General features: G+C 35.8%; 1 protein-coding gene across 1 annotated transcript; it reads left to right on the top strand.

The window, feature by feature from the left end:
- The first annotated feature begins 5,809 nt into the window (after window positions 1-5,809).
- On the top strand, window positions 5,810-16,048 carry eef1a2 (eukaryotic translation elongation factor 1 alpha 2). Its single transcript, XM_073874996.1, has 7 exons — window positions 5,810-5,974; window positions 6,375-6,574; window positions 12,280-12,459; window positions 12,712-13,011; window positions 13,112-13,259; window positions 13,475-13,966; window positions 15,715-16,048. The coding sequence occupies exons 2-7, from the start codon at window positions 6,431-6,433 to the stop codon at window positions 15,840-15,842; spliced, it is 1,392 nt and encodes a 463-aa protein (XP_073731097.1). The 5' UTR covers window positions 5,810-5,974; window positions 6,375-6,430; the 3' UTR covers window positions 15,843-16,048.
- Window positions 16,049-16,259: the final 211 nt, after the last annotated feature.

The raw sequence follows: 16,259 nt of genomic DNA, 5'->3' as shown, positions 1-16,259 counted from the left end.
GGTGCGGTGCTGAGCACCAAAAGATTCATACTGGCTAACCATCACCCTGATATACTAGCAACATTTTAATTCTAAAACCTGTAGAGACCCATTAAGATGATGGTGTGTAAACAAATGAGAAATTTGACAGCTCTGTTCAAAAAAGAGATACTTTTAAATTATCTTTAAATATGTGCTACTACTTTGTCAGATTATCAAAATCTTTAATAAAGATTCAATATACAGGGATCATTAGAGACCAAACATGTGGTTTAGTGTAGAGCTTCCCAAATTTCAAAGAGGTAATGCCCCACAAAACATACCTAAAGAAGAATCCCATTTTTTTGATTTGGTACACTTTAAAAAGAAATGGTGCCAAAAGCTTGTATAATAGGGGAACCATTTTTCACATTTTACACCAATGCACTTTGTAGAGACATAAGTGGTACTAAAGCTTGACTATGGCTTTACATAGGTGATGTTTAGCACTTAAAGGCGCCATGGCACAAGACTTTTTTAAGATGTCAAATAAATCTTTGGTGTCCCCAGAGCACATATGTGAAGTTTTAGATTAAAATACCATACAGATAATTTATTATAACATGTTAAAATTGACACTTTTTTGTGTGTGTGCAAAAATGTGCCGTTTTGGGTGTGTCCTTTAAAATGCAAATGACCTGATGAAGTGCAAACACTGATCACAATGATGGTGGTTTGTTGCATTTGATACTTAAAGCAACACTATGTAGTTTTGTTACCTTTAAATAATGTCTCTAAAATTATTTCAGTGATAGAACAACTTTTAACTGGACAAATTGTACTGTTGCTGCAACCTGAGCAGCCTCCTAGCTGCTACAAGCACACTCTGAAAGTGGTGGTGGAGGGTAGAGCACACAGCCCCGCCCCTCCCCCTGCCTGCAGAAGAGTGTCTGATACCAGGCACTGTTGCGCTTTTCAACCACATGGGGGAGCTGTAAGTCATTTTTACATGGAAACTACATAGTGTTGCTTTAATTGGGCTTTGAATCATTTTTTCTCTTTTTCTCTGCACTAAATGGCAGTGCTGTGATTGGATAGTGCAGAGTATTATTCTATTAAGAGCTCTTTATGACATCATAAAGAGGGACAAATTTCGACCTATTTTTGTATGTGCTTGTAGAGAATGGTTTACCAAAACTAAGTTACTGGGTTGGTCTCATTTTCATGCCATGGCCCCTTTAAAATGGTTCCCCTATGATTATGAGCCAATAAACCACTTTTTGTTTTTTTTTGAGTGTCGTATAAAAGATTTCTAGAATACAAATAAATATATGCACTACCACAGAGGTATTCATCCTTTTTTAGGCCTAGGACCCCTTATTGGATAGAGCGGAGAAGCGGGAACCCCAGTACATGTTTTAAATGAATACTGGTTTTACAGTTGTGTTCAAAATTATTCAACCCCCCAATGCTGTTAAGGGTTTTAGGGAATTAAGTGTACATTTGTAATTGTATTCAGAATGAAATCCTACAATGACTTCTTAAAGAACCATATGCAACTAAAATGACATCAATTGGTTTTGTAATATAGTAGTAAATGTTTCTTTTGTTAATTCTTCATTGACACAATTATTCAACCCCTTAAAGAACTACCACTCTGAAGAACAGAGGTTCATTGAAGTGTTTTCAATCAGGTTTTGAAAACACCTGTGGATGTCAGGGAACAGCAATAAAGCCTAATAAGCACCAATTAGGCAGCTTTAAAATGACTGTGATACTCAAATCCTTCTAAACATTTACTGGTGTGGTTACAAACATGGTGAAGTCAAAAGAATGGTCCAGGAAGACAAGAAAGAGGTGATTAATCTTCACAGGAAGGGCAATGGCTATAAGAAGATTGCAAAGATGTTAAACATACCAAGAGACACCATAGGAAGCATCATTCGCAAATTCAAGGCAAAGGGCACTGTTGAAACGCTTCCTGGTCGTGGCAGAAAAAAGATGCTAACTGCGACTGCTGTGCGCTATCTGAAGCGTAGAGTGGAAAAAAGTCCCCGTGTGACTGCTGAGGAACTGAGAAAAGATTTGTCAGATGTGGGTACTGAAGTTTCTGCTCAGACAATACGGCGCACCCTGCGTACTGAAGGCCTCCATGCCAGAACTCCCAGGCGCACCCCCTTGCTGTCTCCAAAGAATAAGAAGTATGCCAAAAGTCATGTGGACAAACCACAGAAGTTTTGGGATAGTGTTCTGTGGACTGATGAAACAAAATTAGAACTGTTTGGGCCCATGGATCAACGCTATGTTTGGAGGAGGAAAAACAAGGCCTATGAAGAAAAGAACACCTTGCCTACTGTGAAGCATGGTGGGGGGTCAATCATGCTTTGGGGCTGTTTTGCTTCTGCAGGTACAGGGAAACTTCAGCGTGTGCAAGGTACCATGAATTCTCTTCAGTACCAGGAGATATTGGATGACAATGTGTTGCAGTCCGTCACAAACCTGAGGCTTGGGAGACGTTGGACCTTTCAACAGGACAATGATCCCAAGCATACCTCCAAATCCACTAGAGCATGGTTGCAGAAAAAAGGCTGGAACATTTTGAAGTGGCCATCGCAGTCACCAGACTTAAATCCGATTGAGAACCTCTGGTGGGACTAAGAGTGTGACTGAACTGGAGGCTTTTGCCCATGATGAATGGGCGAAGATACCCGTAGATCGCTGCAAGACACTTGTGTCAAGCTATGCTTCACGTTTAAAAGCTGTTTTAACTGTAAAAGGATGTTGTACTAAGTACTAAGATTGAATGTCACTTGGGGGTTGAATAAAACTGATAATGATGTGAGCACAGAAAAGACATTTGTGGTTATTTCATTATAAATGTTATGTTATATTTGTCTGACCTACACATGCCTCTTTGATGTAATTGTAAGCAGGATGACTGAATGATCAAAATCAATGTCAAACCGGCCAAAACAATCAATTTCCGTTGGGGTTGAATAATTTTGAACACAACTGTACATACTTTATGATGGTTAAGTTACAGAGATATTACGATAATAATGTTTAGCATACATACACAAATACATTAAATGTAATTTAACTGATAGATTTTATTGTGGAAATGTTATGTGCTTCATTTTTTGTGATTGGCCTTTTTATTATGCCTAATTTAATTATATATATATATATATATATATATATATATATATATATATATATATATATATATATATATATATATATATATATAAATAGCATTTAAATGATATTTGGAGGACCCTCAGTAATACCACCATGGGCCCCTTTTGAAGACCTATGCACTACCAGACAAAAGTTTTGAAATCACATCACTAAGATGTTTGCCTGAAATGTTTGCCTACTAAGGGTTTTCATATGAGTTATGTGCACTACCATGATCTCCCAAAACATATTCTGGTGACGGTATGATGATGTAAACATAATTTGGTAACACTTTCTATAAAGCCCATGTTTATAATGAATTATAACCCCCTTTATAATTAGTTATAGGCAGTTATTACTGCCACAGTTAAATATATTTATGAAGACACAACAAATTCTACCCATTATAAGAACAGTATATTTACATTTATAATATGTGTATTATTACTAATACGGGATGCATTTGCATTTCATTTAGTCGTATGAAGGTATTTATAAAAATGCAGCGTGCATTGCTATAATGTCATTAGTCACTTCTTACCAGATTCACTTTTACAGTATCTCAAATAACTGATTTGATTTATATTGTTATAACCATGTTGTAAGTTACTTATTATGAGTCATAATGCCGTTATTAACCTCTATAAATGCATTATTGATGGCTTTAAAGGTGTAGTGTGTAAATTTTAGCGGCATCTAGTGGTGAGGTTGCGAATTGCAACCAACAGATCAGTCCACTGCTCACCCCTCGCTTTTGAAACGCATAGAGAAACTATGGTAGCTGCCACCTGAAAAACATGGCATCAATGGAGACAATTTAGTAAAAGTAAAAAAGTTTGTCCGTTAAGGCCTTCTGTGGTGGCACAAAATGGCGACTTCCACGTAGGGGGACCCTCGGTGTATGTAGATAAAAATGTCGCATTCTAAGGTAATAAAATTATAATGGTTCATTATAAAAAGGTCTTTATACACCCCTGATAATATAGTTTTGTATATTATTTTGCATTTCTGTCAAGAGAGCATTTCAAAAATTACACACTGCACCTTTAAGTAAAGTGAACTCAAATGTTATTTATTATCCATTTTCAATAGTTTATCTGAAAATTTTAAAATAATGCCTATAATAAAGTAATGAAACAAATCCTTTAGAAACAGATGCGATTACATGCTAGTAAAAAACAGAAACATAATTTTTTAATTATTACATAAAACCACAATATGCAATATGCTGGCTAAGGAGATATAGATTTCGAAATGCAAAAAGACGTCAAAATTCCCATTCATGACCTGTAATACAAACATTGGCCAATAAGTAGTAATTTACTAGTATGTAAATTGCAACTGTTTGCAACTTTATTATAGGCATTATTTTTTAATTTGCAAATAAACTATTGAAAATAAACAGTACATTACATCTTAATGATTTCATGATTCGTAACTCAAAGCATGGCTTTTTTAGATAACATCTTCATGATTTACTAACATTTGCATTAGGACAACTGTATCCTATGCGTTTACTTTACTTAAAGCCATCAATAATACATTTATAGAGGTTAATAACTGCAGTATGACTTTATAAGTTACTTATTATGACTCATAATAAGTAACTTATAACATGGTTATAACAATATAAATCAAATCAGTTATTTGAAATAGAACTAAATCTGGATGATTAAGTAAGTAATAACTAAAATATAATAATAATGACATTATAGCAAAGCAGGCTGCGCCTTTATGGAAGTATACGACTGAGCTATAAATCAGTATAGTGGACTATGAGCATGCGCATTGAAATGCAAATGCATTACTTATAAGTAATAATAAAAATATTATAAATGTAACTATATACTGTTCTTCTAATGGGGTATATGTGTTGTTGTGTCTTCATAGATTTATTTATAGAATAGTAATAACTGCCTATAAATAATTATAAAGGGGGTTATAATTCATTATAAGCATGGGGTTCATAGAAAGTGTTACCCATAATTTTTTTGCAAATATATTGTAAATCTAAACACTGCATACTATCGACATATGACAACATACTTAGATTTCACAGACAATTTTATCCAAAACCATTTACAATGCTTTACATATATTATTTTGTGTTCCCTGGGAATCCAACAAATGACCTTTGCATTAGTAACAATACAGTGCTCTACCGGTTGAGCTACAGAAACATCATAGTTTGTAACACAATGTACATATTTCACAAATCTATATTGCAATAAAAATATTTATTATTAATTATTTATAAATAAATAATTCATTTTTAATTAAATATATAAAACATTTTATTTAGGCCACTAACAACATATGATTTACCACATGGTCCATGGGGTAACCATTTATTAAAAAGTCATGACATTGGACTTTGAATGCACTGTACGTTGCATACATAAAACTATCAGACAAATGCATTTGCAAATGTATAATTCATAACACTTTTGATAAAATAAAAATGATTTTGAAATTGTATGGACAGATACAAGAATACAGCACATTCATTCATCTATTCATTCCGTCCAGGAAATGCATCTTATTTTAGAGAACCAATCAGATTTTTATCCCGGGTGAGATAATTTAACATAATCTGCTGAGTCACTGTGTAATGTTTCTCTGCCTCTCTCTCCTTCAACTCTCATCCTCTTCCTCTCAGTGCATTTGTGCTGTTGTTGCAGCTGTATCTATACTGCAGTCTCTCACCACCAGCCTCCCTCCCACCTCACTTTTAGTGCCGCATTGCTGTATCAAAGTGGGGCGAGCTCATTACACACACAGACTTGGGCTGTGCTGCCACCCTTGCAGGAGTACAGGGTGTCTGAGGGGCGAACAGGTAAGAGGCCATAAACTTTTCCTTGCTGCCGATTCAAAGACTTTAGCCATACACGTATCAGACGACATGACTGAGCATAACATAATATTGCAATGAAAATGAAAATATAATACACTACTACATTATCTGTGATGCCTAGTTTGTGTAAAGGACATTAAATTGATAACTTGAGTGATTTGCAAATGATAAAATAAACTGTATTAGGATTGTTTGGAAATTAGGAAAAAAAATATTTTCTGCAATGATGTCATTTTGTTATTGTGTACTGTTGTGATCCTCAAACATTTTGAGGTATCAAAAATGTCAGGTTTTATATTTTATCGATCAGCTTAGCTGATTAAAAATTGTTTTTGTTTCTAATTTGTGAACAACATTTCTTTCTACTTCCCACTGTGGCTAGACAGAGAAGCAGCAAACTCCAGCTGTGCCAAGCGTTTCTTCCTACCCTGTGTGATCATGGGGAAGGAGAAGATCCACATTAACATCGTGGTCATCGGCCATGTGGATTCTGGGAAGTCCACCACCACTGGTCACCTCATCTATAAGTGTGGAGGGATTGATAAAAGAACCATCGAGAAGTTTGAGAAAGAGGCCGCTGAGGTACGTGAACCGGATCTAAGGAATACTGATTAAGAAAATGCAACCTCAAAAGCATTATTGTTTCAAAGGTGCACTGTCAGAAAACTGTACCCAAGCTGTCACTATGGTGTACCTTTCACAAAGGTCATAATATGTACCATTAAAGTACAGATACTACTGATGCATGACGATTAATCGCGGTTGATCTGTAGCAGAATAAAAGTTTTTTTTGCATCATATATGTGTGTGTGAACTCTGTATAATAAGTATGTATATATGGATATGCACACATGCATGTATAATTTTAAGAAAAATATATATTTATATATTAGGTATTTATATTTATATATAATATAAATTATACATAAATATACAAATGTATTTACACATGTAAACATTTCTTAAATATATACATGCATGCATGCATGTGTGTGCATTTATCTATACATAATTATTATACAGAGTTTACACACATAAAAAAAAACTTTTATTCTGCTATAGATTAATCGCAATTAATCGGTATGCATCCCTAACAGATACATATACATTTTGTACCAATATGCACTTTGTGGTACCGGTTTGTACCTCTGAGGTATAATATAAACACTTTTGGGTGCAAATGTGTTCTTTTTTAAAGGGAACTGCCTTTAAGTGAGACCTAGGGACCATTTCTTCTGACCGTGTACATCAAAATTTGACTTTATTTTGAGAGTCTGATGGACCGTAAGATTTCTCTGAACACTGAAAGTAAAACTAGGAGTTCTGTTACACCTTCGATTTGGATTTAAGTTACATCAGCATAAGTTACATCCGCATAGTCATTTCCCTAATGTGAGAATTTAAGTCTATGCTGAATGATGGGTAACTCCAGCCCTCTTATTGTGCGAGTCTGATCGTACACCACATTGTGACTTTCTTAACATTTTTGCCCAGGAGAGCTGAGTGAGAATTGCTGTATAATTACATTGAGACATTTACTACTTGGAAGGTGTCATTGGGAATAAAAGGAATATAAAATACATTTTTGGAGGCATTGCAAGTGCAGAACTTCTATATGTGTCAATGAGACTTGAGAAATGGGGTTCAGTCTAATATTTATGATCATACAGAGCAAAAGACAAACTACAGAACTTAAAGTCAGACAACAAATTTAGTTCAATTCAAGCTTATTTCACTACATTCTGCCAGGTTATTTTTGGGTAAATGTCAGACAGAACACATGTTGGGTTAATAAACCTATGCTGAGTTGTTTCAATGAAATGCTAGGTTGTTACAACTCATAGTTGGGTTAACAACAACCCATCATATTTATTTATAACTCCCCATGTGTTTTGTCCAATATTTACCCATCATTGGGTTAAATTAACCCAGCAGAATTAAGAGTGTAGCGCTTTTCACAATTTAGTATTGTTGCAAAGCAGCTTTATAGGAAACACATAATAGTAAAGACAGTAGATACATATAAAATAACAAGTAAGAAAATACACACAAAAAATGCTGGGTTATTTTCAACCCGCTGTGTTGTAACTTAACACTGTAAAAATTATATCATATCAAGATATAGTTTTATGTTTTATTAAACAAGTCAACTTATTTTAACTTTAAAAGGTGGAATTGATTATTGCATAATAAGTTGTTTAAACTTTATGCTGCAATGTTTTTACAGTGTAAGTTGTTTCATCCCAAAATACTGGGTTGTTTTAACCCATTGATGGGTTAAATATAAACGTTTTCTGGGTTAATTTAACCCAACGGCTGGTTTTGTCCCTTTTAACCCAACCATGGGTTGCAAATAACCCAGCATCAGCATTCTTAAGAGTGTAGGATTGCAATTGGACTATTATATACATAGTGCTATTAATCATGTCTATCAGATTTTTCCAGCCTGATCTCACAGAAAGTTGTGTTATAGTCACGAAAAATTTGATTAATTAATAAATTTATTATTATACAAAATTCAGCTTTTTTGTGCCTTGAGCACAAATGTCTTTTTCGTGTCAGTCACACAAGTTTCTATAAATTGTTTTTCGTGTCTGTGGCATGACTTTCTTTTTCGTGGCATTTTATATATTGTTTTTTCATTTTTTTCCCCCTATTTTTTTTTTAATGGCAGAGCCAATAGTGTAGTGTACAGTGCTCTGACATAATGGTGCAGAGGCACTTCCGGTGACCCGAGTTTGAATCCTGGCTTGAGGTCCTTTGCCGATACCATACCCCTCTTTCCACCCTGTACTTTCCTGTCATCTCCTTAAATACTGTCTATCAAATAAAGAAAAAATTAACAGAACTTTGTGCTACTGACACGAAAATGACATTCGTGCTCAAGGCACGAAAAAAGCTGAATTTCGTGCCATGGACACAAATAATAGTCCAATTTTTGCGTAGACATAACACGACTTGCTATGAGATCATGCTGGATTTTTCCTGTGGTGTAGTGATATTGACTGTAAAAATATTTGTCTGCAAGATTATAATCAGTTTCTACAATTAATATCTCATTTATAAAGCGTGCCAGTTCCCACACAAAGGTTGTGATCTATAAAAACAAACTTGACGGGAAAATGTGCTTGCAGGGTTGAATCCGAGGATGATTAACCTACGCACACTTGCACTTGATCTGTGATTTATAAAGGGAACATTGCTTTGTTTTATAAGTTGTAATATTTTTTGGCGTATGCCATTTTTGGCTTTTGTGCATACGTAGACTTTTAGTAAGAATCCTACGCACAGTTTTATACATGAGGCCCCTAATCTGTGAATAAAAATTACATTTGAGAATCAGTGAGATCGTGGGCACTGTCAGAAAACTGTACTCAAGCTGTCACCATGGTGTACCTTTCACAAAGGTCATAATATGTACCATTTAAGTCCAGATACTACTGATGCATGACGATTAATCGCGATTGATCTATAGCAGAGTGGAGGTTTTTGTTTGCATCATGTGTGTGTGTGTGTGAACTGTGTATAGTGATTGTGTATATATAAATATGCACACATGCATGTAGAATTTTAAGAAAAATATATATTTATATATTAGGTATTTATATTTATATATAATATAAATTATACATAAATATACAAATGTATTTACACATGTAAACATTTCTTAAATATATACATGCATGCATGCATGTGTGTGCATTTATCTATACATAATTATTATACAGAGTTTACACACATAAAAAAAAACTTTTATTCTGCTATAGATTAATCGCAATTAATCGGTATGCATCCCTAACAGATACATATACATTTTGTACCAATATGCACTTTGTGGTACCGGTTTGTACCTCTGAGGTATAATATAAACACTTTTGGGTGCAAATGTGTTCTTTTTTAAAGGGAACTGCCTTTAAGTGAGACCTAGGGACCATTTCTTCTGACCGTGTACATCAAAATTTGACTTTATTTTGAGAGTCTGATGGACCGTAAGATTTCTCTGAACACTGAAAGTAAAACTAGGAGTTCTGTTACACCTTCGATTTGGATTTAAGTTACATCAGCATAAGTTACATCAGCATAGTCATTTCCCTAATGTGAGAATTTAAGTCTATGCTGAATGATGGGTAACTCCAGCCCTCTTATTGTGTTATGTGAGAGTCTGATCGTACACCACATTGTGACTTTCTTAACATTTTTGCCCAGGAGAGCTGAGTGAGAATTGCTGTATAATTACATTGAGACATTTACTACTTGGAAGGTGTCATTGGGAATAAAAGGAATATAAAATACATTTTTGAAGGCATTGCAAGTGCAGAACTTCTATATGTGTCAATGAGACTTGAGAAATGGGGTTCAGTCTAATATTTATGATCATACAGAGCAAAAGACAAACTACAGAACTTAAAGTCAGACAACAAATTTAGTTCAATTCAAGCTTATTTCACTACATTCTGCCAGGTTATTTTTGGGTAAATGTCAGACAGAACCCATATTGGGTTAATAAACCTATGCTGAGTTGTTTCAATGAAATGCTAGGTTGTTACAACTCATAGTTGGGTTAACAACAACCCAGCATATTTATTTATAACTCCCCATGTGTTTTGTCCAATATTTACCCATCATTGGGTTAAATTAACCCAGCAGAATTAACAGTGTAGTGCTTTTCACAATTTTGCATTGTTGCAAAGCAGCTTTATAGGAAATACATAATAGTAAAGACAGTAGATACATATAAAAGAACAAGTAAGAAAATACACACAAAAAAAGCTGGGTTATTTTCAACCCGCTGTGTTGTAACTTAACACTGTAAAAATTATATCATATCAAGATATAGTTTTATGTTTTATTAAACAAGTCAACTTATTTTAACTTTAAGGTGGAATTGATTATTGCATAATAAGTTGTTTAAACTTTATGCTGCAATGTTTTTACAGTGTAAGTTGTTTCATCCCAAAATACTGGGTTGTTTTAACCCATTGTTGCGTTAAATATAAACGTTTTCTGGGTTAATTTAACCCAACGGCTGGGTTTGTCCCTTTTTAACCCAACCATGGGTTGCAAATAACCCAGCATCAGCATCCTTAAGAGTGTAGGATTGCAATTGGACTATTAGTGCAATTAATCATGTCTATCAGATTTTTCCAGACTGATCTCACAGAAAGTTGTGTTATAGTCACGAAAAATTTGATTAATTAATTAATTTATTATTATACAAAATTCAGCTTTTTTTGTGCCTTGAGCACAAATGTCTTTTTCGTGTCAGTCGCACAAATTTCTATAAATTGTTTTTCGTGTCTGTGACATGACTTTCTTTTTCGTGGCATTTTATGTATTGTTTTTTCATTTTTTTCCCCCTATTTTTTTTAGACTGTCGGAGCCAATTGTGTAGTGTACAGTGCTCTGACGCATGGTGCAGACGCACTTCCGGTGACCCGAGTTTGAATCCTGGCTTGAGGTCCTTTGCCGATACCATACCCCTCTTTCCACCCTGTACTTTCCTGTCATTTCCTTAAATACTGTCTATCAAATAAAGAAAAAAATTCTATAAAAATAACAGAACTTTTTGCGACTGACACGAAAATGACATTCGTGCTCAAGGCACGAAAAAAGCGGAATTTCGTGCCACGGACACAAATAAATGAATACAATTTTTCGTGGCTATAACACGACTTGCTATGAGATCATGCTGGATTTTTCCATATTGACTGTAAAAATATTTGTCTGCAAGATTATAATCAGTTTCTACAATGAATATCTCATTTATAAAGCATGCCAGTTCCCACAAAGGTTGTGATCTATAAAAACAAACTTGACGGGAAAATGGGCTTGCAGGGTGGGATCCAAGGATGTTTAACGTAGGTACACTTGCACTTAATCTGTGATTTATAAAGGGAACATTGCTTTGTTTTATAAGTCTTAATATTTTTTGGCGTATGCCATTTTTGGCTTTTGTGCATAGGTAGACTTTTAGTAAGAATCCTATGCACAGTTTTATAAATGAGGCCCCTAATCTGTGAATAAAAAATTACATTTGAGAATCAATGAGATTGTGGGTACTGTCAGAAAAATGGGCCTAAGCTGTCACTTGGGCGGTACTCTTTGAAAAATGACACCTTTGCAACTAAAGGCTTTATATACTTTACTGGCACCAAATGTATACTTGTATCTAAATAGTACAAATTACGACCTTTTTAAATGGTACTACTGCCCCAGTGACAGCTATATGGGACTATTTTTTCTGACAGTGTGTATACACAATACATTTATTTCTTTATTTTTGATAGATGGGGAAAGGTTCCTTCAAGTATGCCTGGGTTCTGGACAAGCTGAAGGCAGAGAGAGAGCGCGGCATCACAATAGACATCTCTCTCTGGAAGTTTGAGACTACCAAGTACTACATAACTATAATAGATGCACCGGGACACAGAGACTTTATTAAAAACATGATCACTGGGACGTCTCAGGTAAAACAGTCCTCACTCAAGTCCTCTTGTATTCATGTCTGTGCAGTTTAAAATATTGAGAGCATCACTATCCCTGCATACCTTGTTAGAAAAATGTGTATTTAAAATGCATGCTGTTATTTTATCCACGTAAATTTTGACAGTCTATATATATATCTAACAAGCTCAAAAAGTATGAAATAAAAATTATGACTATTGGTTCATATGTCTTGCGCTACAATTTTTAAATAACATTGCTTCTGTCTTTTCCAGGCAGACTGTGCCGTTCTTATAGTGGCAGCGGGTGTTGGTGAATTCGAGGCGGGCATCTCTAAAAACGGTCAAACTCGGGAACACGCCCTACTGGCGTACACGCTGGGCGTCAAGCAGCTGATTGTAGCCGTCAACAAGATGGACTCCACAGAGCCGCCCTACAGTGAGAAACGTTATGATGAGATTGTTAAGGAAGTAAGCGCCTACATTAAGAAGATCGGCTATAGCCCCGCCTCCGTGCCATTTGTCCCTATTTCAGGTTGGCATGGCGACAACATGCTTGAAGCATCGTCTAATATGAGTCTCATTTACCTGTTCATGTGTTTATGCTAGTTTTGCGCAGAGGTCTTACATAAATTTTCGATTAAATTAAACTTAATAAAAAATTATTGGGCAGATGCCGTGGTTTAAAGGCTGGAAATTGGACAGAAAGGAACAGCACGCCGGTGGTGTTACTCTGCTGGAAGCTCTTGATACCATCATGCCTCCATCACGACCCACTGACAAGCCCCTGCGTTTACCCCTACAAGACGTCTACAAGATAGGAGGTGGGACTAACCCGGTCCAATCATGCAAAGCCGAATTGGTGCGGGGTGATGTAATTTTTAAGATCAGCATGTGGTTACAGTTTGAGTCCAGGAAGTCTTTCTAAGATTGTACATGTGTAAGGGTCATGTGTGGGAATCTCTGGGATTCGAACCCATGACCTTGGCTCTACTCTGCTAGCACCACATGAACACTGATATTGTATGATTTTCTTTAGGTATAGGGACTGTACCAGTGGGAAGGGTGGAGACAGGCATCCTTCGTCCCAGCATGGTGGTGACCTTCGCCCCGGTGAACATCACTACCGAGGTGAAGTCAGTAGAGATGCATCACGAGTCTCTGAGCGAAGCGTTTCCGGGTGACAACGTGGGATTTAATGTGAAGAACGTGTCGGTGAAAGACATCCGAAGAGGAAACGTGTGCGGGGACAGCAAATCAGACCCGCCCCAAGAAGCATCAGCCTTTACAGCACAGGTGATCATCTTGAATCATCCAGGACAGATCAGTGCTGGTTACTCTCCTGTGATAGACTGTCATACGGCTCACATCGCCTGCAAGTTTGCCGAGCTTAAGGAGAAGATTGATCGCCGCTCGGGCAAGAAGCTGGAGGAAAACCCGAAGAGCCTGAAGTCTGGAGATGCCGCCATTGTGGAAATGATCCCAGGAAAACCAATGTGTGTGGAGAGCTTCTCTCAGTATCCTCCACTGGGTATGTGTGTGTCTCAAATTTGTGCCTGTGAAAACCCAGCTTGATAAAGAGCATTCTGTAAAAATATAACCTTGATATCTTTAATATTGACTAAGTAAGATCATGTCATGGATTGAAATCAATGAGTGAAATCAAACTTTGATGCTTCTATATTGTTATCTTTCAATAGCAGGGGACTATTTTTGGGCACTGCGTAATATCATTGCGCCTCCTGCAGCCATGGTACGACAGCAAAGTCCTTGATTATTACACCAGAATGAGAGTATAGTTCCTAGACATATCTGCCTAGAAAATCACAACTTTTAATTTTCACGATGTAACTAAAGAAGATTCAAGTTTTAAATAGAAAATTATCGAAACTCTTTGGTTATTTTTAGCTAATGCTAATGGTCTAATCAGATTCAATGGATTATGCTAAGCTAGGCAAAAAGTGGTACCATCAGACCCAGAGATCAGCTGAATGGATTCCAAAATGGTAAAAATCAAATGTTTAAAGGGGCCATGGCACAAGACTTTTTTAAGATGTCATATAAATCTTTGGTGTCCCCAGAGCACATATGTGAAGTTTTAGCTCAAAATACCATATAAATAATTTATTATAACATGTTTAAATTGCCACTTTGTAGGTGTGTGCAAAAATATGGCATTTTGGGTGTGTTCTTTAAAATGCAAATGAGCTGATGAAATTCAAACACTGATCACAATGATGGTTGTTTTGTTGCAATTAAAACTCAATTGTGCTTTTCTCTGCACTAAATGGCAGTGTTGTAGTTGGATAGTGCAGATTAAGGGGTGGTATTTTTATAATAAGAGCTCCTTATGACATCATAAGAAGAGCCAAATTTCAACAACCTATTTTTTCATGTGCTTGTAGAGAATGGTTTACCACAACTAAGTTACTGGGTTGATCTTTTTCGCATTTTCTATGTTGATAGAAGCACCGGGGACCCAATCATAGCACTTAAACATGGAAAAAGTCAGATTTTCATGCCATGGCCCCTTTAACTCTAGGAAAGATGGAAAATTAGCATATTTTCAAAAAAGTGGAATGTCCCTTAAGCATATATTTATATTGCTGTTCTTCAAACCTTTTCAAGGATTTTCATGATAATAAAGAATATGTATCATCATGATTATGTTTGACTATATTTTTTTATATGCATGTTATAAACGACTCAAACTAATAGTGATTTCAGATCGATAAGGACTTACTGATCAAAAGATGTAGTACATGAAATATCGGTGCATAATATCGGCTGTGCGATTCAGAATAGTTATCGGCCACGTGTTATTAGTGTATATCAGCATTTATCGTCGCATCCCTAAATCATAGTCTTTTGCATTATTACTCTATAATATGTTACATTGGTATCAGCTGCTTGGTCTTATGATTATGAGGAACAGTGCAAGGCTTGTCGGGTTAAAAGTTTGACCTCCTCTTCAACATGAGTTCATTCTTATATTTTTAGGGATACTTTATGCACCCTTTAGTTACAATGATACAATTAGAATATAAAATACAGTTAATATTTTTTTCATGAGATTTTAGTCTTAATTTTAAGTGAGTGGTTATGAGTTTTACCTGCTTAAATGTTTGCACAATAAATAGCAAATAGCTTTAAAACTATAAACCAAGACAATTTAGTGCAAAAAAATACCAGATTACTTTGTAAATCTGTCTGCAAACAAATAATTCTGTACTTCACATATGAGTATTTTGTATCTTTCTTATATGTGTGTTTTCTCAGGTCGCTTTGCTGTCAGAGATATGAGGCAGACTGTTGCTGTTGGTGTCATCAAAAACGTGGAAAAGAAGATTGGCGGAAGCGGAAAAGTCACCAAATCTGCCCAGAAAGCTCAAAAAGCTATTAAATAAATGTCTGAAAGTTAGCTTTTCGCTTCGGGCCCCACCCAGCTTAAACAACCAATCGGCTGCCCCCCTTTCATCTGGGCATGCTCAGTCTGTTCCTTCACGTTTGCTTGAACATAATCTGCTCTAACCAACTGAATGCAACTGCTGGAGTTTAATTTGACTGAAGAAAATAATGGAGGACTGACACTATAATAAATATTTTGACTGGTCACACTGAATATTCACTAACAGACTGTTACACACGTTGTGCATGGACATTACCATGATATATGCACGGCATGCACTGAATGAATGTAGCTGGTATTTCTGAGAATTGTGTATATATGTGTGTGTGTGTGTGTGTGTGGTGTAAAGTTGAAGGATGTGGAGAATGTTGGAGGATAAACTTTGAATTGGTAATAACAATAATGATTAAGATAT

Source organism: Misgurnus anguillicaudatus, chromosome 13 (genome assembly GCF_027580225.2).
Source record: "Misgurnus anguillicaudatus chromosome 13, ASM2758022v2, whole genome shotgun sequence".
In the NCBI taxonomy this organism is placed as follows: Eukaryota; Metazoa; Chordata; class Actinopteri; order Cypriniformes; family Cobitidae; genus Misgurnus; species Misgurnus anguillicaudatus.
Note: the sequence above shows the minus strand (reverse complement) of the source record. Positions and strands in the feature narration are given on the sequence as shown.

Coding starts and splice junctions, on each gene's coding strand:
- eef1a2 (XM_073874996.1), top strand. CDS start 6,431: ATGGGGAAGGAGAAGATCCACATTAACATCGTGGTCATCGGCCATGTG. Junction 13,012..13,111: donor TTGAAGCATCGTCTAATATG/AGTCTCATTTAC, acceptor ATTGGGCAGATG/CCGTGGTTTAAAGGCTGGAA. Junction 13,967..15,714: donor CTCTCAGTATCCTCCACTGG/GTATGTGTGTGT, acceptor GTGTTTTCTCAG/GTCGCTTTGCTGTCAGAGAT.